Source organism: Strix uralensis, chromosome 4 (assembly GCF_047716275.1).
Source record: "Strix uralensis isolate ZFMK-TIS-50842 chromosome 4, bStrUra1, whole genome shotgun sequence".
NCBI lineage: Eukaryota > Metazoa > Chordata > Aves > Strigiformes > Strigidae > Strix > Strix uralensis.
The window spans coordinates 56,785,219-56,809,541 of NC_133975.1; the positions used below are offsets into that span (position 1 = coordinate 56,785,219).

General features: G+C 41.5%; 2 protein-coding genes across 18 annotated transcripts in view; one reads left to right on the forward strand and one right to left on the reverse strand.

Moving 5' to 3' along the window:
* Positions 1 to 4,695, forward strand: part of NFKB1 (nuclear factor kappa B subunit 1) — a 60,842-nt gene extending 56,147 nt beyond the window's left edge. For all 6 annotated transcript variants that reach the window (XM_074866834.1, XM_074866831.1, XM_074866829.1 and 3 more), the window contains 5 exons: positions 322 to 446; positions 1,282 to 1,348; positions 1,679 to 1,851; positions 1,979 to 2,156; positions 3,803 to 4,695. In XM_074866834.1, coding sequence (XP_074722935.1) covers positions 322 to 446; positions 1,282 to 1,348; positions 1,679 to 1,851; positions 1,979 to 2,156; positions 3,803 to 3,990 — 731 coding nt within the window. In that variant the 3' untranslated portion in view covers positions 3,991 to 4,695. The remainder of the gene's footprint in view (positions 1 to 321; positions 447 to 1,281; positions 1,349 to 1,678; positions 1,852 to 1,978; positions 2,157 to 3,802) is intronic.
* MANBA (mannosidase beta) overlaps positions 2,163 to 24,323 on the reverse strand; it is an 80,495-nt gene continuing 58,334 nt past the window's right edge. For 8 of the 12 annotated variants that reach the window (XM_074866837.1, XM_074866843.1, XM_074866842.1 and 5 more), the window contains 3 exons: positions 19,266 to 19,408; positions 17,253 to 17,510; positions 14,728 to 15,046 (listed from right to left, as the gene is read on the reverse strand). In XM_074866837.1, coding sequence (XP_074722938.1) covers positions 14,822 to 15,046; positions 17,253 to 17,510; positions 19,266 to 19,408 — 626 coding nt within the window. In that variant the 3' untranslated portion in view covers positions 14,728 to 14,821. Of the gene's footprint in view, positions 2,833 to 3,301; positions 3,440 to 5,144; positions 5,246 to 7,934; positions 8,055 to 8,705; positions 8,863 to 10,111; positions 10,306 to 10,625; positions 10,789 to 14,727; positions 15,047 to 17,252; positions 17,511 to 19,265; positions 19,409 to 19,743; positions 19,827 to 24,323 lie in introns of those variants that run through there. The other 4 variants (XR_012628752.1, XR_012628753.1, XM_074866836.1 and 1 more) reach the window with 4 other exon arrangements.

Sequence of the window (24,323 nt, forward strand, 5' to 3'; positions counted from 1 at the left end):
CTCACATGCATGCTATGCTCTGAGCCAGGAATGGGACTGGAAGTCAGTTGATACAATCACAGCTTGCTCTTTGGGCCCTAACACTCTGCCTGTCATTTTTTCCCTCTTTACAATGAAGAGTAGTATTATACAGAGATGTGACAGCATTTAACTTCAAGTTGATAAAAAAAGCTATTTGCTGATTTAATAGAAAATGTAATTTAGCTTGCATAGCAAAATTAGCAGATTTGCCATTCATAACTTACTTAAAATATATATTCTATTGTTGAAAAGCAACTTGAAGCCTTTTCTTAGGAGTTTATTTGCACACTTGTTTTCCAGGTGCAAATCCGCACATTGAGAACTTTGAGCCATTGTTTGATCTAGATGATGTGAAAGATGATGAAGATGATGACGAAGGGATTGTGCCTGGAACGACACCACTGGATATGGCGGCCAACTGTGAGGTATGTGGTCTGGGGTTTTAATAATAAATGATAGTTCAGTGCTCTCAGCCAACTCCTTTCACTGCATCCACAGTTATTTCAGTGGCGACAAGCTACTAATTTGCCATCAAAAATTAAACTAATTCATCTACAAAAAAACCCCATGAAATAGCATCGGAAGAAAGTTCCACTTAACAGACTACTTCTATGGAACAGGAATGACCAGGTACTTCTTGAAATAGTTGCGCTACAGTCTTCAATATGGAAAAGTATTTAGCTGGTTGGGCAGCTTGGGTTTGAAGGCCCATACTCGGGTTTCTGTGCTGCACGTTCTTCAGAACTGCAGACTTTGTGTGTAGGGGAAATGTACTCTGGTGTCCTGCCCAGTGATTAGGCTGCATGGTCCCTGCTTTAGTAGCTGATTATTTGCAGTTGGTTTAGTGTGAGTGTAAGGTACCAGCAGTCAGCATCTCTAATCACAGGGAGCTGGGGAGTGGTACCAGCCTTAGGTGAAAATCTAACCCAGGCTTTGTTTTAAGTGACTAGTTGCAGACAGGCAGTAACTCCTCACTTAGCCGCTGCTACTGCCCTTACTTACTCCAAAGACTTCCTCTGTGTCTTGAAAACAGTTGCCAGATGACATAGCTAAAGAGCAGGGGAGATTAACTTCTCAAGATTTCTCCCTCAAGCTTTGCACAGGCCTTCTACAGTATCTTTAGTCGTACTGATCGTGGGACAGAAAAAATTGCCCATTTACAGACGGAATTAGGGCTTTATACAATATTACTGAAACTTGTTGAGATAATGGACACTAACGAGGTTTCTGCTAAATACTGACTTTAATGTATTCTCTTAGGTGTATGACATACTAAATGGCAAACCCTACGAGTCAGCAGTGGTTTCAGAAGACTTACTGACACAAGGTAACATCTATAAAGACGACTTGACAATATCCCTCTAGTAATTGAGTACTGAAAGTGTACTTGCAGAAGACATTGCCTTGCAATAGCTTGTAACTGAAACGGGGGGGGAGAAGAGGTACCTCCCACGCTCTCAGTCGTAGAATGAGCATGACTCTGTTAAGAGGTAGGTCCGAAGAACATGGAGTACACTCTCACTGTTACAGCAATACATTAGTAAACACTGGGATTGACAGACACTACAATATACTCTTTAATTTGGCTTTGTGCTTAGAAATTAACAGGTGCATGATTTCTATAAATAATAAACTAACATATTTCTCTGTTCCCCAGGACACTTGAGAGACCTGAATGAAAATTTCAAGATGCAGCTTTACAAACTATTGGAATTGCCAGATCCAAACAAAAACTGGTCCACTCTAGCACAAAAACTGGGTCTTGGCATACTTAATAATGCCTTCAGGTTGAGCCCTTCCCCATCAAAAACCCTGCTAGATAACTACGAGGTAATGTGGCCATAACAAATTATAAAGAACACTCAGATGTGTAGAGAACATTGTCCTCCTCCTTGGTGAGACAGTGCGGCCCTTTGGTTGTACCCAGCCTGGAGCCATCTGGTGTCTTCTCTCTTAGGTTTCTGGTGGCACAGTTCAAGAGCTGATCGCTGCTTTGAGACAGATGGGTCACACAGAAGCCATTGAAGTCATTCAGAAAGCACTACCCGTCTCACAAAGCCTGTCTCATCTGGAGGACAATACAGCAAAAGCTCTTCTGTTGTCATCACCACCCACCTTTGCAAATGGAGAGACAGGTAAAATTGACAGCAAAACATCAAAAGCTTTATTTAAGATGTTTTTTCCATTCTCCCTTGCGGCCTTGGACTGCTGAGAGATTGCAAAGCTTCTTACACACCTTGCCCGAGCTGTCTACCTGTTTCAGAAATACTTTACTGCAGCTCAACTTTCTCATCATCGGCATTTGCTAGGCCTAAAAGGGAGGAGAAAAATGGACCATTTGCCTCGGTACCCCTGCATTACAGTACTGAGCGCACTGCCTCCCTTTTCTAAAAGCAGACATCTGCCACTTACTGATGGTAACTCCTTGGATGTACTGGGGATAAGTTTTAAAAGATAAAGTAGGCAGTGATCTCCCAGGCCTGTACAAGTGCCATTACCTTTTGACTTTTTTCCCTCTCACATCTGGATAAACAAAAATGTTTTGTGTTTATCATAAACTTCTCAGTGAGACTTTGGTATTAAATTCCTCCTTCTCCAATGTGTGGCACTCCAAAATGGCCCAGTGTTCTGTAGGCAGAGAATTCGGGGATGGTGTAGGTTACAGGGGACCTCCAGCAGTCATGCTGTCCAACTGCCTCCTCAGAGCAGGGCCAATGTAATGTTACAAGAGGTTGCCTGTGTCATGTCCAGTTGAGTTTTGACCATCTTCAGCCATGGAGGTCCTATGGTGGTTTTGGGCAGGGGACTCTACTAACAGAAAAACAGAGGTTGTGAGAAGGCAGTAGTAAGTCAGCAGGGATGTTCAGTCACTGTCTGGCCACGTTAAGTAACAAAAACCTTTGTTTTTCCCCCAATGCCCTGTTCAAGCACCAGTAATGCTGCCAGCACCCTACTGTGGAAACTTAGACCCTTTGTGAGAATACTGTAGATATTTCTGGAAAGAAAAAAGAAACGCCACCCTAACTCCATCTTGGTCCAACATTGCCAGATCTCTGTACAAAACTGTTCAGTCATGGAATGAACTTTCACAATTATCCAAAAATGTGGTTGTACGCATATTGCCTCTTTAGATTAATCTGGAAGGGTAAGAGGGGTTCAGCTGCTTTGCAGCATGAATGGACTGCATCACATCATTTATTTTAAGATGGTTGTTTACAAAAATAATACTGAACTGTAGTATGCCAACCACTGTTCTAGTCACAGTGAGCCCACATCATACCTTTAACTTGGATACTGCTCTCTTGCAGTCAGACACTCCTTCTGTGGATCTTGCAAAGACAACAGCTGCTGCTGACTTCTTCGTATCTCAGGCTCACTTATTAGATGAAAATTGTTCAAATATTTCTCTCAAAGAAATCTGTAAGTGAAATAACATGAGAAAGTTTTCAGAGGCTCATCCTAAAAAGAACCAAAGAACCTTTTGCCCTGCTACTACCACACTCGGGCAGAGTCCTGACTAGTGCAGTGAGAGCATGAGTATCAGCAGAGCTCCAGGCTTCTCGTCCCATCCAAGCTCCAGCTGCCGTTGATCACTGCCAGCAGCACATCACATCCCATGCTTTGGTCAACTGAAAATGTTCAGTACAGCTTTTCCTATTATAATATCTAAAGTTAGAGTTATTTTCCTGTAGAAGAGCTTTAACCCTATTGGTTTGTATTCCTTAAGCTTTCCTGAAAACAACACAAATGATAATACATTTCCTTTTTCTTTCTCCCTCAGGTGAGCTTTATAACAGCAAATTTCAAGACAATGAAAGCATGTGTGACAGCGGTGTGGAGACCTCCTTGCGCAAACTGAGCTTTACTTATTCAGACTCTCTGAACAGCAAGTCATCAGTAACACTTAGCAAAATGACCCTGGGCTATGGACGTGACAATTCAGTGCAGAGCAATTATATAGCCAACTAGTAATATTCAATTAGCAATGTGCAGTTACAGGAACAAATGTGACATTTCAAATTACATCGCTGTCATCCTGCTCCGAGGGAAGTGAATTCACAACCAAAAGCGCGCTGGAGGAACCACACACAACCTGAACCAACAGCAGCTTCAGCATGTGACTCCCAGCCATTGCTTTCTTCCTCAAGTACATTTAATGTTCTTCATTTACAAGCCATATACGGTAACCAGGGCTCTGCTGCCACAGTAATACACAGGACTGGACACTGTGAATGACTGAAGGAGCTTTTCTGGTTTCTGAGGATTTTGTTTTGTAGATGAAAGTCACTCCTTGTTAATGCGTACCAACTCATTTAATAAAAAGAGGTAAGGCACACAGAGCAATCAAAGGATACAGTTTCTAGCTGCTCTCTTCATAATTTTTGCAGCACAGTTGCAAGAAAAAGGCTCATAAAATAGCTGGCAAAGAAAATCCATGACTTTAATCACAACAATGACAACTCAGAGAGAAAAGAGAATCCTAAAAAGAGAATTGTGTATATTTCAAATAATGTATTTAAACTTAACTTTGGTGCCTCTTATTCAAAAAATTTTTCAAGTTTGGCATTTTCCTATTTGTAAATAGTTTTTTTAATATCTGTTCCTTTTTAAAAAAAATGTGCTTTTTAAATGCTTATTTTTATTTTACTTTTATAATAAAAACCCAAAATGAAATCTTTTGTCTACACTGAAGATTTATTTCAGTTTAAGGTACAAGATCATGTTGATTTCCAAGTACTAAAATAAATAAAGGGTTGCAAGCCACCTGTCTTTAAGTATCTCTTATGGTGGGAGACTAGGAGTGTCAGCAGTGCTGAGCAGCTGTGCTTTGCCTGTGCTTTGGAACTAAAGCCTCCAACTCAAGGTCTCTTTTAGTTCTCATAATTATGGCAGCAGAGAATCATTTACACCGAAACCAACTATTTAGCATCTCAGCAAAACTCTGATGAGACAGTTCTTCCTTGGGCTGTCGAGAAACTTCTCTAACTGTGTTCCTGAGCTGTATTTCTTCTTGTTGCATGTGAATTCTGAGATGGCGAGTGTAACTGTTACAAATGTTGGCCCTACTAACAATACAGAACAGGTATTGGATTTCATGATGAAAAAGCAAAGAGCAGCATCACACCATTGTCACTCCCTTGTAGCCACTTTTCTTGGCACAAAGCTGGAGGTTGACAGTGTTGTTCTTGGCTCAGCTCAGTCTTCAGTAACCTGGGTGTCACTCCTGAGAAAACGAATCAAGATAAGCCTTGAGAATTGTTAGTTTAGAGCAGTAGTTGCTGTAATGAATTAAACCAATGAAAAAAACCCAAGCTTGTGAAATAATTCTATATCCAGCTGAATTACCAAGTATATTAATTATTTCCAGAGAAACAAGATGCGTAATAGTAAAAACGCCGTTCCTTCTTTCAGTTACTGTATGTGTAACCTACATCTGCAGTGTCAAAGGCATACAGGTTTTTGGTCAATTAATGTACTTGTCCAGTAGTCTCTTTGCATTCCAGCTGTAACAGAAAGAGGGAGAGGTTCGCATATTCCGGGGCTGAGGAGCTTTCTGAGCCCTAGCAGAGCTGCTCGCTGAGTCAAACACACCTGCTCCTGCCTCAGAATTTCCAGAACAGCTCAGGGGGCTGGCAGAGACTTCTACTGAGGTTTCTACAATCCTGCAGGTCACCAGGGCATCCTGGCTGGTGATTCATACCTTTTAGCCTTATTTCTGACCAGCTCTGCTTTTAAACCACCAGAAGACACCTGGGCCTGTATTTCCTTAAGCATTTCATGACCAAATGCTGCATAATAGCTATTCATCAGGTTAGTGATCCTGCAATGAACAGCGGGACATCTCCCCTAGGCCCTGTGAATTCAACTGCTTTACATGGCAGTCTGGCAGCTTCTTTCCTTGCAGCATCTCAGTTTCACTCTGTTTAACAAAAGAGGCTTTGGTCCTTCTTTTTTTTCTTTTTCCCTTTTTGTTTAGAAATAGAAGAATATTAATTTTAAAATAGTCTTATTAATTCAAACAGGAACACTGTTCTTACAGTTGAGTCACATACATCATAGGACAACTTTTCCTATCTGCATTAACCCTTAGCATCTTAAGTAGGTGTTGCAGGCATAGCACACAGTTTGTGAGAACTAGGTGAGAGTAGGAGGTAGAACACACCAGCTAGTGTAGGACACACTACAGAAAGCAGCATGACATCTAGTAGGAGCCATTTGTGTCTTCTTGGGTAGTTCTCATCTGGCAGAGCAAACCTGTTGAGAGCCTAGTGTTTACCTCAAGCAGTTCAATTAAAAGAAAATGCTAACACCCGCAGCTTTACTCTTTCTTCTTTACCTTTGTTACTAGTAACTGGTCATCCTGTACAGGGCACACTCTTGTGAGGCAGCCAGGCTCCTTGCCAGTATGAGGATGAAGGCACATACAGAGGAACCGGGCTTAGCAAGAAAAAGCGTAAGCAATGCAGACAAGTCTCAACAGAAACATTTAAAGCAGATGTAACTATCAGGATATATTTATGTGTCTCATCATCCTATCTGCTCATCTCAGACACAGATCTATCCTAATGCCTCCTTGCCCAGAAAAGAGGTGCTACTCCTATTTCACAAGTGTGATGGAATAAACAGTCCTGCAGGAATTCAACTGCCTGAGAGCTCCTGTCTAAACCTGGCTTATAGAGAGAAACCTCTCTCACTTAACAGCTAAAAAGATAGTTGTAATGATGTAACTCAGTCTTACGTTTTCATTCAGCACAGTATATCAGCAATGTACACCTCACTACACCTGGTAGCAGAGGGTATTGTCCCCACTCTATTCCATATTACCTCTAAGGAAACAAAACAGAGAAGCATTATTACTCACTAAATTCTCTAAAGTTAGGACTAAGTTGGGGTTTTTTTAAGATACATGCACAAACAGCAAGAATGGCATTTCAGGAGTTAAGTTTTTTCCATTAGAAGTTTTAGTAAAACTTGCCCAGCAAGCTGTCAAGCACTTAAGAGTGGGGCATCTGCACAGTGGCTGGATGCACAGAAGTACTGACTAGGCCCACGCCACAGTGGGCTTTTCTAATGCGCTGCATCATGCTGCAGGAAGCCTGGTGCGTATTTCCATTAGCAATTAAAGCACTGAGACTGGAGATGTGGTCAAAAAGCATCAACCAGCAGCCTCAAACTGATCCTTAAAAGCTGATTTCATGGGTTTGTCCTCCTGAGTGCTACTCACGCTTCCTGTCACTTTGACAGGGACTGCACAGATTTATCTGGAAACACTTGAAATATTCAAATGGATCAATATTAAAGTAAGAAAGCTTATCTAATGAAGCTCTTTTTTTTTCCTGGAATATAGAGGTGTAACCTTTGGGCATCCTCTGTCAAGTTCAGTATTAAATTTTAAATTAATTACAGTGAGGATCAAAATCTGAAAAAATTCTAAACTTAATCTGCACTTGAAGTAATTAGAACTTGCTACATTATTTTGCTACTGCACTGCAGTAATAAACACAAGAAACTTGTGGAATGCAGCAAAAGTAAGTTGTGACAACAGAACACAAGAGATCTTCCCTACATTTGATGTAAAAAGGATTATTCAGAAAGTTAAACTGCTCTTGATTTTAGATTTGCTGCCACAGCTGTAAGTTTCTAGTGCCATCTTGGGAGGTATTTACAAACTTGAAAACCAGTGTGGTAGTGGGAAGTTCTACGCAACATTCAGCGATTTTGTGACTGCAGGAAGGACAAGAATCTTGTCTGCATGTGGTGGTGTATGAAGTGTCTTTCCTCCCTTTTCTGGGCAAGTGAAATGCTGTTTTCCTACATTTAAGGAAGAAAAGCAACCCTCCTCCCTCCCTCCAGCTAAGTGACAGGAATGGTAGTGCCCATGTGTTAGCTCAGGTGCAATGGTCAATACTCACCCACCATCCACAGCTTTCAGCTCTTCTGGAGGACACGATCTTCTCTTACAGTAGAACAGTTCTGGAGTAACTGCCAAAGGCGTGGTCTGAACTTTTGCTGGCTTCAAAAGATTCCTACAGCTACAAGCAAAAGACAGCACAGGTTAATTACGCAGGAGTTGCCTTTCTGTAGTCAGGGCTGTGAAGCAGCCTGATGCGCTGCTTAGAGCCTGTAAAGGTTTCCCCATGGACTCATTTAAAAGTAACTGCTACAGAAATTTTTCACCCATCCATTCACCCTCGCTATTTTCACAATACAGAGGAGCACTAGGAGGTCAGTGGACTTCATTACGCACTGCAAGGGCAAACACTTGTGACTGACTTAACACCAGTTAACCCGTGGCCTGCAGCAGCACTTGCCAACGTTCCAGCTGAGTCCACACACATGTGCTCATGCACACAGCAGTATCATGTTCTCTGCTCTAGCTAATACAGTGACATTTGCCAGAAAGACAGGAGCATGACTAATGCCTCACTTCTCTTTCAGATGTGCAACCACCTCACTATCTTCTTGTTTTCAGCATCCCAGGCAAGAAACTCTACGTTGGGCTACAGTACAAACCAAAAGCTGTAGTGAGGGCACTCCCAGATGGGTAGCGGATGGCTAGATACACAAACCACGTCACTGTCCTAAACACTGGGCCTGCTTCATCACGGAAGGTCCTCTCCTATCCTCAGCTCCTCACCAGTGATCAGGCTGGGCAGCCCAACTACAAGTTCCTACCATCTTACCAGTACCATGGAACAAGTCTTCAGAAGAGATAAAGCTTCCCACTCTTTCTTTCACAGGAAACCACCTGAGGGCTGGCTCACACCATCACTCCTTTACAGCTGGAGAAGTGAGCTGAAGCCTGCAGTGCCAAATGCTTAAATCCTGGTACATCACATGCTAGTTGGAAAGACAGAATCACAGGGCCAGCATGCAGAGTATTACTGTCTAGCTTATTTACAACAGGCAAAGGAGGACTGCTACAACAAGAGAAGAGGGAGAGGCTGCAAGGCTGGAAAAGCCTGGCAATGACAATGTTCGCAAAGGGTATCACAGGCCAGTGTTTAAGGTTTTGAGTTTTCACCACTGTAATAAAGGATCAAAAGTTTCAGCTCCTGCATCTGACAATGGCATGCTTCCCCACCAGGCCACCAGCTCAACAGACAGCTCTCATTCTTATTTAGAGCTCCTGTTCTAGACTACTTAACTCCTCACTGGGCCATAGAGCCTGGCTCAATCCACAGGCCAGTGATTCTAATACGCAAGGGTAAAGTCCTTTCAACCACAGCCATTCCCCTCAGCAGAGTCAACCAGGTCCCCAGCCAGCCACGGAGTAAAAAAATTATGCAAAGAAAGAGCAATACTGAACCACTTTACACTCAGAGAACCCATGAAGAAATCTCAAATTCAACTTCCCAAAGCAGACCCCCAAGAATAGGTCTTGGCAAGCAAGCAGACCCACCACCTTCCTCCTGACTAGCCCCCAGGGTGTTGTCTCCCCTCCTGCTGCAGCATGTTTCCTTTGCTGTAGTGGCCTAGACCAAAGACACATTTATTTTGGCTATAATGCACACTAATAATCAAAACTGTCATTTACAGGTCTTTACTAACTGACTCCACTTCCTACAGTAACATGGCCTTTCCTCAATATTGGCAGGGACAAAACCAAGTAATTTTAAGGTTCTGTATTTTTCACTTAAGTTTTGTTTTTCCACTCTAATTAAACTAAATTGGGGCTTTCATTTTGCTATCTTGTAACATCTGACTGGAAAGCAGAATTATGCAAACCCAATTCTTTGACTGGAACATGTCCTTAAACATTCAAACCGCAAGTTCCTGGATGACTCAACTTACCCCTCAGAGGGTAGGAAAGAAAACTGCGATTCTGACAACGTAAAGGCTGGCTTGTAAGCTACAAAACCAAACTGTCCTTTACTGAGAATAAGAAACTCACTGCCCTGTTCCTCTGCACCTGACACTGCTACAAGTCACTGAAGTGGTCTCTGCTACACACCTCCAAAAACAGAAGGGGACTGATAGAAGGAAAAGTACTGAAGACAGACATGCCTCCAAGGCAGAACTGTCCGGGCCCCAAGGTATGCAAACGGCAGGTAACAGCAAAGACTGACAAAGAGCTATGAACACTTACTTAGAGAGGAACTTTAGATTCATTCATATGCATCTTTCCTGGAAAAGATGTAGAAGAACTTGGAAAAGCTTCCAAGGAAGTGCTGAACTGGAGCAAAGTCAGTCTTCCTCGTGTGGCAGAAAGTACCAACAAAGAGGTGCCCTCTAAAGCTCAAAATGCTCTCTGCAGGTCCTGAATGGTTCAGAGCCAAATCTCTGCCAGAGACCAGTTTTAGGACAACAAATTAGCCAATGCCATACAACTTTCTTCCAGAACCTGCTCTCAAGTTCTGTTCTGGAAGGGCATCTGTCATGGCTCCTGCTGCGGGGAACTCGACTGCTGCTTCTGCCATCTGTGGAGAACAGCCCAGAGGAGCCCAGAAGCAAACAAAAGGCCATTCGCACAAGCAAACCCAGTGATCCCTCGAACAAAACATTGCAAGGCTGAACCCTGAAAGAATACTGATGAGGCCATTCCCCTCTACTGTTGCTACTAACAATTTAATGACACTGAGGACAAGCACCATGACACTTACCAAATGCTCTTCCTAATGCTCCTGCTGCTGATCCCCAGCCCATCAGATACAACTGGCAATACAGGTGCTGCCCAGTAGCTGCAGCGACACTCAGACGGCTACAGGTAGGAGTGATGGATACTCCGAGATCTCTTCACTGCTGCATTTCTATCTTTGCCCTGATCTGAGACAAAGGCAGAACAATGTAACCAAGTGGAGCACACTATGCAACGGCAAAAGTACCAAGGGGAAATGGTTAACCAAGGGACATGTTAGAGCCACTGCTGCACAGGGGAGAGAAGAAAATAGCATCTATAAATACATACCTACTACAACAGCAGGAAACCAAAAGAACATATTAAGGATATTAAGACAATAATGGAAGTGAACCTCCCCCATTAAATTCTGTTTTGAGCTCAAGCATTTGGCTTAAGCAATTGCTAATCTTTCATAACAGCACCTAGTGCCGAATTAAAGCTTTCCAGTGAGAAAGAATGGACTCACTCTTTAGGGAGCTTCTGACCTTCAAAAATAATTTAAAAATTGTCCGAACCTTTTTATGCCTGTCTGGTAACTGCAGAAAGTAACAGCAAAAAACCCCACCAACAACCATTTTATAAAAGAATGTTCTTCTGCATAATAGTGCTGACAGGCATTAGCTGCATAGCCACTTCATCAATGATTGATTATGTACTACATAATTTCTTTCATGATTTTGCCCAAAATTCATCACAGGCTAAACAAGGTCACTGTTGTCCAAATTCATGGTTTATGGCTTCTAGCAATCCGAAAGCTCTTTTCTACACCTCTGAAACTTCACTCATGTTCTGAGATGCACTAAGAACAAACATCATCAACCTCCAGATAGTCCTCTTCATTGTCTTTGAAACAAGTAATTCTGCTGAAGTTTTATTTATTTAACACTATTAAGTGCAATTTTGAAAATTGGCCTAGATGTTCCTGGAAGAGACATTTCTAGTGTAAAAGAAAGACATCAATCAACCCACCCTTTTTCTAATACAATGCAACAATATTTATTAATCATATTTATTCCATATTTTCTCCATATTTTTTCATCCTTACCTTATATTGACTCTATTGCTGCTTTGATTCCAGGACACTGAAAAAACTAAAGGATTTTTCTTGTATTGTTGGCCCAGGATGCCTCTTGGATAACTTTTAAATTCCTTTATCAATGTCTGCATTTTCTAACTGTTAAGGTTTATTCATGACTATCATTTTCCCTATTTATTTTACATAACCTATGAACAATGGCACATACACATATATATTTTGATTGCTTTCATGTTTTCTTTCAACTAAGGCAAGTTTTGAATCAGAAAAGCCCTCCTATGCAACTACAGTTAGTTGTTTTGGTGACCTAATAAAGCATTTCTAAGCAACTTCCATTTATCATTTCCCTTTCATCTTTAAGTTTTTCCTCTTGCTCAGGAGGATGTCAGTTTTGCTTAACGCCCAATTCAAAAAGCACCAGACATTGCCAAGCATCTGTCAATATGGTCATTTCTTTGCCCATTACAACTGTGACCACTGCAAGAAAACAACCCCCAGTTCCAAGTTCTCTAACTGACCAATGGAACACGCAGGCACTCTCTCCACACACCAACCATCACCCACGTGGTGCTTTTATGATGAAGACGGACATCACCAGTAGAGCTTGTTCAAACACCTTCTATTGTAAAGTGCTGATTCCGCTAGGTGTTTTGCAAGAAAACTGTGAGAGGATCCCTGTGGAACCCCAGCAAGACCCCAGCTGCATTTCAAACCACATCTGACAGACAAGCCAAATGTTTAGCAATCTGCCCACAGCACGGCTTGGTGGCCTGGATTTCCTGACAGCCAAACCCTCAGGCTTTCAGCTCCACAGGCTACAGCAGCCCTCCATGCAGAAGCAAGCTTATTTTCTTTGTATCAAATGCCAAAGTGAGACATTTCTATGGGAAACGGAAACATTTTCAAAACTTACTCAGAGACAGAAGGTGAAGCACTATTACTTTCCATAGACTAAGGAGTTCAATGTGGCACCAGATCTAATCATGAGTCAACAGTGTCTTCTATGGGGAACTCACACACAAAGAAGCAAAATTAAGAAGTTGAGGTCTTCCTTTGCTGGACAGAGAGGAAGAGTGGTGTGGGGCACAGGGCCACTCTCGAGGGATGCTGGAAGGTAACAGAACATCTGTGCAGCAATGTCTGAGTGAGAACAGCAGCCCCTGCACTATGCATCTATGTTGTGTTTCAAGCCCAGAGGACAACTGCATACCATGCAGACACTCACTCAGTCCCTCCCCCTCAGGGATGGGAAGGAGAAAATAAAACAAAAGGCTCAGGAATCAAGATAAGGACGAGGGGGATGACTCACCCATTATGGTCACAGGCAAAAGACAGACTCCATTGGGGAAGTAAAAAAGAACATCAATTTAGTTTGAACAGCACCAACACTTAATTTGCCAATCAAATAGAGTAGAAGAGTGAGAAATACAACCACATCTTAAAAACACCTTCCCCCCACCCCTCCTTTTTTCCCAAGCTCAGCTCCCAATTTCTCTAGCTCCTCCACCCCAGCAGTGCAGGGGGGCAGGGATGGGGGTTGCAGTCAGTCCATCACCTGTGTTTCTGCTGCTCCTTCCTCCTCAGGGGGAGGACTCCTCACACTCTTCCCCTGCTCCAGCTTGGGGTCCCTCCCATGGGAGACAGTCCTCCATGAACTTCTCCAACGTGAGTCCTTCCCACAGGGCTGCAGCTCTTCATGAACTGCTTCAGCATGGGTCCCTGCCGTGGGCAGCAGTCCCCCCAGCAACAGACTGCTCCACCGTGGGCTTCCCACAGAATCCCAGGTTTCTTCAGGCACAGCCACCTGCTCCGGTGTGGGGTCCTCCACGGGCTGCAGGTTGGCATCTGCTCCACTGGTGACCTCCATGGGTGGCACGTGGGGGCGGCCCTGCCCTCTCACCATGGGCTGCAGGGGAGTCTCTGCTCTGGCACACCTCCGCCCCCTCCCCCCCCCCCCCTCCTTCAAGTGACCTCAGTGTTTGCATAGGTATTTCCGTCACACTCGTCCTCCTCCCAGGTTCCCCTTCTTAAATACGTTATTACAGAGGTGCAGCCACTGTCACTAATTGGCTTGACCTTGGCCAGAGGTGGGTCTAACTTGGATCTGGGGGAGCTTCAAGAAGCTTCTCACAGGGGCCACTGCTGTAGCTCCCTCCCCTGCTACACACCAACCCAACACAATCTACTAAGGAAAAAGCAGTCACTTGTAACTCTGTGGTCCTCTCACGTGACCATTTCTTCTCTGTACTGACTCCTTTCTCTTTGCACCTTTGGTCAACTCTTCTTCCCATTCCTTCTCCCACAGCCAGGAATATCTCATACTGTGCCACATTATGCAGGATTCCATGCAGCAGCAAAAGGTTTGTGGCTGCACCTGCAGCTCTCTGGGAATAGTCAAAGATAGAAGCAGAGCTCTCAAGGTTATTGCTCATGTTGCGTGAAAAGAGAGACGAAAACAAGTCTCATACTCAATTCCCCTTTCAGAAGGGGGAACAGATCTGCCTGATGTCTGAGTAGACAGCCCAGGTTGCATGTCTATTTGGAAGCCTACTTTGTAGAAGGCAGGCAGGACACCTGACAGAGTGACAGCCATCTGTCTGAAAGGGTAGGACTAGCGCTCTCCCTGTTTGGGCGCAGGTAAGATCAAATCACTCCAAGTGAGGGCATACCTGTGGAGGTGGTCCCAGCTTCATTCCCTGCCCTTTCCCTTGCCCCCAGCATACCTTGCTGTTATCCTAAGATGAATTTCCACTTACGGCATAGTGAAACTGGAAAAAACATGGATTTTTACAACCATAGTCTAGAGGTGCATGTTTTTGCTCCCTCTTAGGATGAATTCACAACTCCAATCTCATGTGAATTGAAGAACTCGGACTAGCTCTCTTGCCCTGACTCACCCTCCCATTTTACACATGGGATATATTTTTCCTGTTACCTGAGAAAACCTTACTTTCAATACACTGCATAAATTATATGCAAGTTTTGCTGTTAGCATCTTTACATTGAACCAGCATTTTAAATGCACACATGACAGGAACAGACAGGCAGCTCAATTTGTACATCACTTCAACTTTAGTTAAATTCTTCTAATTTTTTTTTCCTCCTCCTGTTTCACTCCTTATCTAGAAGGAAAGGAAGTATCCTCAGACAACGTCCACCAGAGAGGTCAAGGTTAGTGACTTTTCTAGTTCTTCAACACCGGTAGGTTCCCAAGGATAAAACACAACCACTTTCTTCTGTTCAGTCATGAGGAAACCATTATCACTAAATCTGCCTTTTATACTCCCTACATCCAGAGAAACAAAAGGAGCAATTGCAGTGGTCTGAAGAACAAATATATAAATGTCATCTTGTTGGGATACAGAGGCCTGAAAGAGAAATAAATAAATAAATAAATAAACCTTTTAAAGAAGATCCCAGTTACACACAAACTGGGAAGGACCTTAATGTCAGTAAAACAGACTGAACAACCACATTTGATCAAAATTACTATTCTCTTCTGGAAACCTCTTCTGGAACAAAAGGTCAAACCAACAGGATTCATTTGTGAGAATCATGCAAAAACTCCAAACAGCTCTCCTACAGAATACTACAGATTGTGGAAAAATGCCGTGAAGTGTTATTACTCTTACCATCTTCTTATGAAAATAAGTGAATAAATGGTAATCTGACTTGTACCTAGTAGTGGTATCCTATACTTACTGCAGTGAAAGAGATTTGTCCTTTCACCAACATACTTCACTCAACCTATAAATTCACAGCTACTAATGTAGCTGGCCTTTCCGATTAAATTGGTAATAGAAATACACAGAAGCAAAAGATGGTAAAAATCACAGTAACACAGGAGGTCATCTCATCTCAGTGGAACACGGCACTGAAGTCCTTACACTACATTTAGAAGGCAGCTATGTTGTGAAGTATCAGGACAAGGTATAATGTTTTATATTAAGTTCTATCAGTAGTTAATCTCAGAGGGGCTTAAAAGCACAACCAGGATGCATTTTCATGCAGCACTCCCCATCCACCATCATGAAATATGCTACATCATTTTCAAATACCAATTAACTATGTATAAAAAGCAGACAAATTATGTTAAGTGCACTAAACATGTCCCCACTTACAAGAAAGACAATGCTATTCATTTTTAAGAAAAAGCACAAATCCTTTATATGTTGTGTTTTCTGAAGAAACACTAAAGTCTTCATGTTTTTTAAAAGCAATGCTATGAAGAGTAGTGCTATGCATTTGTATTTGAATGTATTTGAAAGTCTAGTTAGTTTATTAGTAACTACGTATAGAAGCACCAGCTTCTCACAAAACAGAATAATTTTTTAAATCACAGCTGCATACTTTCTTAAAATAACCACTTTGCACTTATGCTTGCTAGCTATCCTTATTAGTTAGCACTGCAGAGACAGCACAGCCATGGGAAAAAGGAGTGAAATTTCCCAACGAGGCTCCAGTTGCAGAGCTTTTATTATTGATGATGTCATCCACAAAAAAACCCAGCATGACTCAGACTCCAGATTGTGCCATCAGCTGAAAAAAATAAAAACAGGCTGATTTCTTTCCTTTATATACTCAGGAGGCAGACCATGCTGCCATGAAAGAGATAAGAGGGGAAAATCTGGCCCATTTTCTTTTTGTAAAGCAATTATGCTGGTCCAGATTCAAAAAGATTAAAGATCTCTATTTCCCCTTGTTTGGTTTAGCTCAAAAGAGCAAAGCTGCAGTTTGGAAGCCAAATGTGAGAACACACAGGTCCCCCACTCTGCCAATCTGCTGATTAAGAATTTTGCAATAAGATTTACCCGCTAAGAAGTGAGGCTGAACAAAATGTGTGTGTACACACACACTCAGAGACCATGCTTGCTCTCTATATATAGAGCTCGCTTGCTAGGAGTGGAAGAAATCTAGGGAAAAGCAGCAAATGGACCAAATTAGAGTGTTATACAACACTGATGCTTTTTGTGCCTGTTTAGAAGACTGACACACTTGCCAGATATTAAGAAATAATCACTATTATGCAAATGAGAACCCTTAGCTGGAGGGCAGGAATTTGCAGAAGGAGGAAAGGAGCATGCAATATTGCATGTTAGCAATGATACACTGATCTGAGAGTTTGAGCACTTCAAGAGGAAATACTGCTGACAATAATGCACTCCTCACTCAGCCGAACTAGCACCACCCAGTACTGACATACAGTACTGTCTGCAAGTCGAAACACTTGCCATGATGCTATTCACTATCTAGGGACAAAAAGAATGAAAGGAGCAATGCTGCAGCAGTCGGGTGAAAGACAATCAAAACAAATGAAATGGAGACTTCATTATTTAAAACAAAACACAAAAGAAATCCCATGGAAAAAAACCCACCAGTGTTATTTAGATACACATATAATGACACAGAAGAAAAAAAAAAAAGTCTGATTTTGAACTCAGCACGGAAACTAGAATTGCAACACCCACAGAGAAAGAACATTATGTGGAATCGGTCACTGCATAGCAGGCAAACAACTCAAAACAGTAAGATTAGCAAGACCAAATACAGTAATTTAGCATGACTGATGCTTACACTAAAATGGCTCTTTTCCAATCCTACAGCATCCTTTAGCGATGAAAGGAAGTGATGGTTCGTAGGACTCTGGAGCCCACCTTCTCCCACAAGACAGAAAGTAATAACGCAGCTTTTCCTGGTACAATTTCTGCATCTTTCCAGCAAGTCATCTATGGACTCCTTGTAGATGGGGACAGCACTTTGTGCTTTAACAGTCACACCTTCTTTGGCAAGGGTGCATACTGGCTCCAAAGAACTCCAGGTGTGCACAACGACCTATCAAGCATGTTGAGAGAGCACAAAGCTTAGAAGAAAAGTTACACTGTGAAAACAACCCAGCATCCTAAGTTTTGGATTGCTCATTGCAAGAGATGTTCTCCTGACAGTACCACCTGATTTCTACCTAGCAAGAAACTCCACAAAGATTTAAACAATTGATTATATACACCTAACAAGAAGTCCATTTCAGTCTGGATCTCTTGTTGTTCTTGATCTGCAAGGCTTTTTGTTTTCTCCAGGCTCCTTGAGAGGAGGGGGTTGCCAATTCCCACCAAGGGAGTGCTGGGAAATGGAATTAGTGAGTGACTAATTTGTTGACTCTTTTTCCTCCCCTCCCTGATTAAAAAAAAGTCAAACAAAGGATTTTCTTGATATTTCTTAGTGTTATCTGATGTAACCCCTAGAGTTTCTGCACAATCACTATTAAACAGAAGCAAGCTGCATCATCTTAAAAGGAATTATGGGAATTATATTAATACAGTAAAATACACATTCCCAGAGATCATCCATGCATTACGAATGCACCCTTATGTTTTAAGAATAAAAAAAAAAAAAAAGCAGCATAATTTGGAAGATAGGTACTTAATGACAATTGCAGCATTCTATCGCTTCATACAATTTAGGTTATTTTGACCTTAAGAGGGGTCTGCAGCCAGGAACAGATCTTAACTCCTTTCAAAAGTTTTAAATTCCAAATTTTCTTGAAGTGCGAAATACAGTATTCATCGGAACCACCCTACTGTCAATGCTTCTCTCGCATTATCAGAAAATCTGAATTTAAACCTGTTAAAACAACTCAGACCAGAAAGAAACAATTTCATTAAGTGCAGTTCTGCTCTACGAACTGACCATCCAGAAACTGAAACCATTTTCTATATTATATATTATTATAAATAACCTCATAAATCTGAAAATTCATGGCACCCCACCAGACAGAGCAGCGAACTAGGAATTGACATACTCACGCTACTAGTTTCAAAGTGACTAGTGAGTCATTCCAGGTCTCCAAGTCTATTTTTCCAGCCTTTTCACACAGAATGTCCTTTATGTCAGGAATTATATCTTATATGCAAAACGTCCCCTAAATTCATTTCAGGTCTGGTTGCCATATGATTAACAGCAACAAAATGTAACAAATTGAGAAGCAAGACTGTGTTCTACAGGACAGCAGCTCAACTCAGCAGCTCAAATACTGCCTAAGAAATCCTAACAGTTTCTATAGCATTATCAGAAAACGGTTAAGGCATCAACTGTAAAATGGTGACATTACATAGGTGACCTTGCAATTAAAGTACACCTAGCTGTTCTGTTGATCTCTCAGAAAATAATCCAGTTCTTTTTCCCAAAGCAGTGTAGTTTGAGTACTGGCAAGCAATGGTACAATCATTTTTTTCCCCGCTCTTAGTCAGTTAATCTAGCTCTAACACCCAGGGAACAGTTTTGTTAAGTAGTGAGGTACCATTTTTCACACTTTGTTCTATTTAACCATCAATCCCTTTAAGATTTCAACAGAACACTTAATTTCAGGCCTCTATCTACAGGCTATAAGCAAGGCAATTAATTCCTTGTTCTGTGAAGGAGTACACACTACTATGATAAAGGATAGTGTTGCCCCAAGATTAAAGACAAGAATTTCACCTTATTGTGTATAAGCATGGACTTACTGAAGCTTGTCTATACAAAGATGTGCTCATTCAGTTTCTCACATTTTTGCAAGAGGGACATAAGGGTGGTGAGAGAGGTGTCACTTACCCTCAAAGTCAGCTTGTGATCCACATGAAGATCTGAGACACCGTAAATGTACAACACACTTTTGTCTTCATAGGCCACAGGCAGCAGTGGTGCAAAGAAGTTCTGGGCAAAATAATGGAGCAGTTTCCACTTGCCACCATACTCTGAAAAAGGTTAAAAGGGAGAAAGATTCAGACTGAAGCCAAGATTGCCTTGGCACATAATCCCTTCCTGTGCTCTCTGGTCCAGCTATGGCAATACCCCCCTCCACCCTTTTTCACCTCTATCAGGTGCAGAGAATGACTGAAGATACTCTTGTTTTCTTCCAGCCAAGGCTCTGCTCTGGAAAGGGTCTGATGCTCTTTCAAGCTTTTTTTTGAGCTTCACCAAAAGGTCACATTTTTTAAGCGTTGGTCCTATCATTGCTATGCTGTTATTCAATTTAAAAAAGCCTTAAACACAAGTGACATTAACAAAACTGACAGAGCGTACTACATACTCAGCAAGCAGCTGGAGCATCTATGTTGTTGAGAATCCAGACAAACATGTGGGCGTTGGTGGCACTGCCACAAACTACTGCCACTGTAAAGAGATCAGAGTCTGACTTTTGGTGCTTATACAAAGCGTCCTCTTCCCATTTTTTCAATCCTTCTCTTTCAGTTCTTCCTTAGAGGAACATCAATATCAATGAAGACAAAAAAACACATTCTCAAACCAAAGACAGCTCTGAGTTAGGCAAAATTAATTTGCCAAGATGCAGACACAACACTTACTGTATGGAATTTGTAGATACATCATGTAGACATATGCCAAATGGTTCAACTTTGCCTATTTGATGGAAAGCTATAGGTCATTACTTTTAATACTTTCATAGTCTACCATGAATAAACTGAAAAAGTCATCAAACATTGTGTCCTCTCCAAAAAATACAATTTTGCCAGATGCAACACTGCCACAAAACCATTTTGAAAGAGAAGCTGCTTCCATTTCTTTCTCTTAATTTTTCATCTAGCACCCACTGTCAGCATTTTAGCTCTGTCTTTGCTCAACCATTTTCTAGTCATTGAAATGGCACTAAAAAGAAGTAGCAAGTCAGCTGCATCATCTCATAAGGAAAGAAAAGTTAGATACTGGTTTCATTCTTGTTCCTGACTCTGTTTTATACAACACGTTTAAAGTTCAGGGATGCTGAAGAATACTTCCAGTAATACGTTTTGGTTGTAACTAATTACCTCTCCATGTTTTGGTACTTGTACAAAGCTCTTAGCACTTTCAAATATTTCATAATTAAGGACTTCATCCAGAGTGATGTAGTCTTTAAAGAGTGTGTTTGTGGCTTTCACAGGCAGACCTGAACATGCTCTGCCTGGCCTCCACATAGACATGAATGAACTTTGTGGAGAGCAAAGTGCATTAGCTCCAGCTTAGCACCTTACACATCACCTTGTTTTCAGCAAGCTCACAACCACCTAGCTTGGAGAACAGACAAGAAGAGCTCATATCTGCCTGGAAAACTGATACAGGAGCCAACTGTGCTATGAGATCAGACTTGTCAACAAAATACAACCAGCATTCAAGTTAACAGCACTGAAGCAAACTGAAGAGATGAAGTCTGAAAGAAAACTTCAGGAAAGGCTGCTGAGTTTCTTCAGAACAGACTGTTGATAAACTGATGAACATACTCAGCATATCGGTGCTGTTCAGTGTATGAACGAAGCCACATTCTTGCATTCCAAGGACAATTCTTGGCGGAAAATGTTGGTGGTCTAAAGAACAATTCTGCCAAAACCAGGGAGTGCTAACAAATTACTTTTCAGGGCCATGAAACTTGAGAAGATGAGAGATTTGGATTGGGGATGGATTATCCAAAACGGAGTAAACTGCGGGGAAGCATATGATCTAAAAAATAAAAGCAATGGACCTTGTATGAGAAATAGGCACTATGCCTAACCTCAGGCTTTGGGAGGGGCTGAAGTCTCCGAAGCCCTCAGGACTGCCACAAGACTCTCAGGAATTTCAATTGTCAGTGCAACAGATATTGCTCACTGCAGGCCTCAGAGGCCACCACGAGCTCAGACAAGTTACCCAGCATGGGCTGAGGTTTCAGTGCCTGCTACTTTGAATTTTTTCCTCAGCTTAATTTACATGATGAAAATCTATGCTTCGACTGTCTTAAATATGAAAATGAATAATGCAATTGAAGTAGAGCAGTTTCTGTTACTTAGTGTAATATAAAATCCCATTTCTCTTCAAATGGGCCCTACCCTCAATTTCTGCTTTTCTGCCTTGATTTCCAACTGGATTATGTAACCACACTGTAGTGGTTACTGGAGGGAAAGAGAGAAGGTTTGCTACCTAGGGCAGCAGATACAGAGATCCTCAAGAAACCTGTACAGTGGAGAAAACAACTCAGACTAAACTTGGCATTACACTTCCTCAGGCAAAAAAACAAACAAACCCAACCAACAAAAGCAAACAAACCACACACTTAAAAGTTTGTACCATTTCACAGCTCATTCTAGGGTTCAACCACTCAGCTATTGTTTTGGGATGTTTGAAAACATCACTAAGTCTGCTTACCTCAGATCAGCTTTTTAAGGTTCATATTTCCCTTCCCAAAAAACCTAGAGCCATTTCGAAGATCCAAAGCTCAACTGCTGGAGCAGTTTCACACAAGAAGGGTCTTCCAAACCCTTCCAGCAACAGGATCTTGATAATACAATTGTCAAAGTAACTTCAGACAGCACATAAAACAGAAGCTCACTGATAAAAAAAAAAGCCACATTCTTCAGCTCATCTGTTGTCTTGATTTCCTTAAGACCAGTCACATTTCTTGATTTAACAATAGGCAAACTGCATATAAAATACTCCCCCTGCCCCAAAAATGGATGTAAGAAATCTGGAGATCAGGTAACTATTGTGAGAAATCTCAGGGCTTAACCTTTACTGTCACAGACATGCATGCCTAAAAGCAACAGCCCTGGGGTGGTTTTCTCCTCCTCCCCCCACATTTAAATGAATTCGTAAAGAAATCCAAGTTCCCTATTTTTTTTCCTGATAATAACATGGGGTCTGCACTCTCTGCGGTATCAAGCTTCAGAACAGGAAAATAAAATCAGTTTTGCAATGAGATCCCAGTACCCTTTTTTCTGACTCTTCCCTGAAGCCTTCTACATTGATAGCAGGAGTGAGAACAAATAGTTCTCCCTGGACCATATTTTAAATTAATCACTTCACACCATGAAATGCAACCTGAGAAACATGCTGCTAGTTCTTTCCTTACCTCAGTCTCATGAATTCAGATCTATTATTCTCCATAATAGTTTGTGGTTTCAGCTCACATGGGGCCCTAAATATTGAACCTGCCATAAAAGCCAGTTATCTGTTCAAGGGAATCTCATGACAACCAAGTTGGACACCTCAAGGTGACACTTGTGTGGGAGTGAGGTAAATTGCCATGTGTATCCCAGAGCTCTTCACCAAAACACACTGCATAGATGCTAAAGCATTCAACATGGCACAACCAGCTCCACAACTAGACACTAGCAATCAAAACCCAGTTGTGGTAAAAGCTGTTTGATTCTGAACTGAAGGCAGAAGTACCATGACACGAGTGCTGTGCTGTGTTTTCATTCAATCCCAAGCAAACATCTTAAAGGCAAGTTAAAAGGAGAAACATTTGCTACCTTCTTCCCTTCCCACCTCATGAGGAAACACTTCCACTTTGTACAGGAAATTATGTAAGCCCCTCCATGGCTCTCCGTGAAATAACAGATTTAAGCAAGCACTCATTGGTGATACTAATGTGCCATCTAACAAGATGCAGAAACGTGTTTTTGAAGTGCAAATAAAACTAATTTATCTGAAGTTTTGCATAATTTCAGCCATTAGCATTTCAAAAATCCCTCTACCACACTGCCTAATTAAATGAATATTAAACCTTTCCTCATTCCACTGAGGGAATAGAACAAAACAAAGGGACAGCTGTATCTCTGCTGAGGTTCTTTTCTGTAAACTAATTTCAACAACATATGAATAATTCAAGTATTTGATATATTTTCTACAATGATGTCGGCTCTGTACTTAAAAAGACATTTATGGTCTCCACGATCACTTCATCTATCAATACACCTGTCTTTACAAAGAAACATTTTTCCAGGCATCTTTTTCTCTTGAGGCACTTAAAGCCTAAGCCATTGCTAGAATCATAAAACTGAACACTGGGATATTCTATTTCCTAATACAAATCTAGAAAGTCCAGAAAGATGAGCATTAGAGTTGGACCACTGCCTTAACATTTAAAAAAAACCAAAACAACAGCCTGTTTCTTCTACCGGTGTGTTTTCCTTTGTTGGTTGCAGTTACTTTGCTTGGATGAATAAAGGGAAAAAAAAGGAAAAAAAGAACAAAAAGGAAAAGCTAGAGGGACAAACATCTTCCAGAGAAAGAGGGGGAGGATGGGGTGGGCTAATTTTTTTTTTAAAGCAAGGGCAAATAGCATTTTATAGTAAGGACAGATCAAGAACTTCACACTGATGCTTAGCTGTTTCTAGTTCACTCCTATTTCTTCACATAAAGATTTTCAAAACAGAATATATGAGAAATAACTAAAATTGAAAGAAGATCTACTCAAGTACTATCCAGCTGCCATAGAACAGCTTCTCCATTTCAAAATGACTTCTACACAAAACGTTCAGAACATGAAACACAGCCACTTCCCTCACACCACACACTCCTCCCCTATTTCTTACTGCCTAAGTGACTTATCTCTTTATATGTCTGATTACTCCATTTTTGTGTTCTAAAAGGAAAAACGTAATATATAATATATAAGGAGATATTATGTGCATAAATAGCATATTAGCAGAATAATCTAGTCACAAAGAGTGATTCACCTCACCTGACGCTAAGTTATACACCAAATCTCAGCTAGTCATCTCCTATAATGAGTTTCTCAGAAGCTATGCTGGGTGAGAGGTGTCATATGAAATTCTATGAAAATCAAATTCAGCATGGAGAAGATAATTCATCCCATTTATTAGACAGCTAAGGACACAATGAACAATACTCTGGAGATAA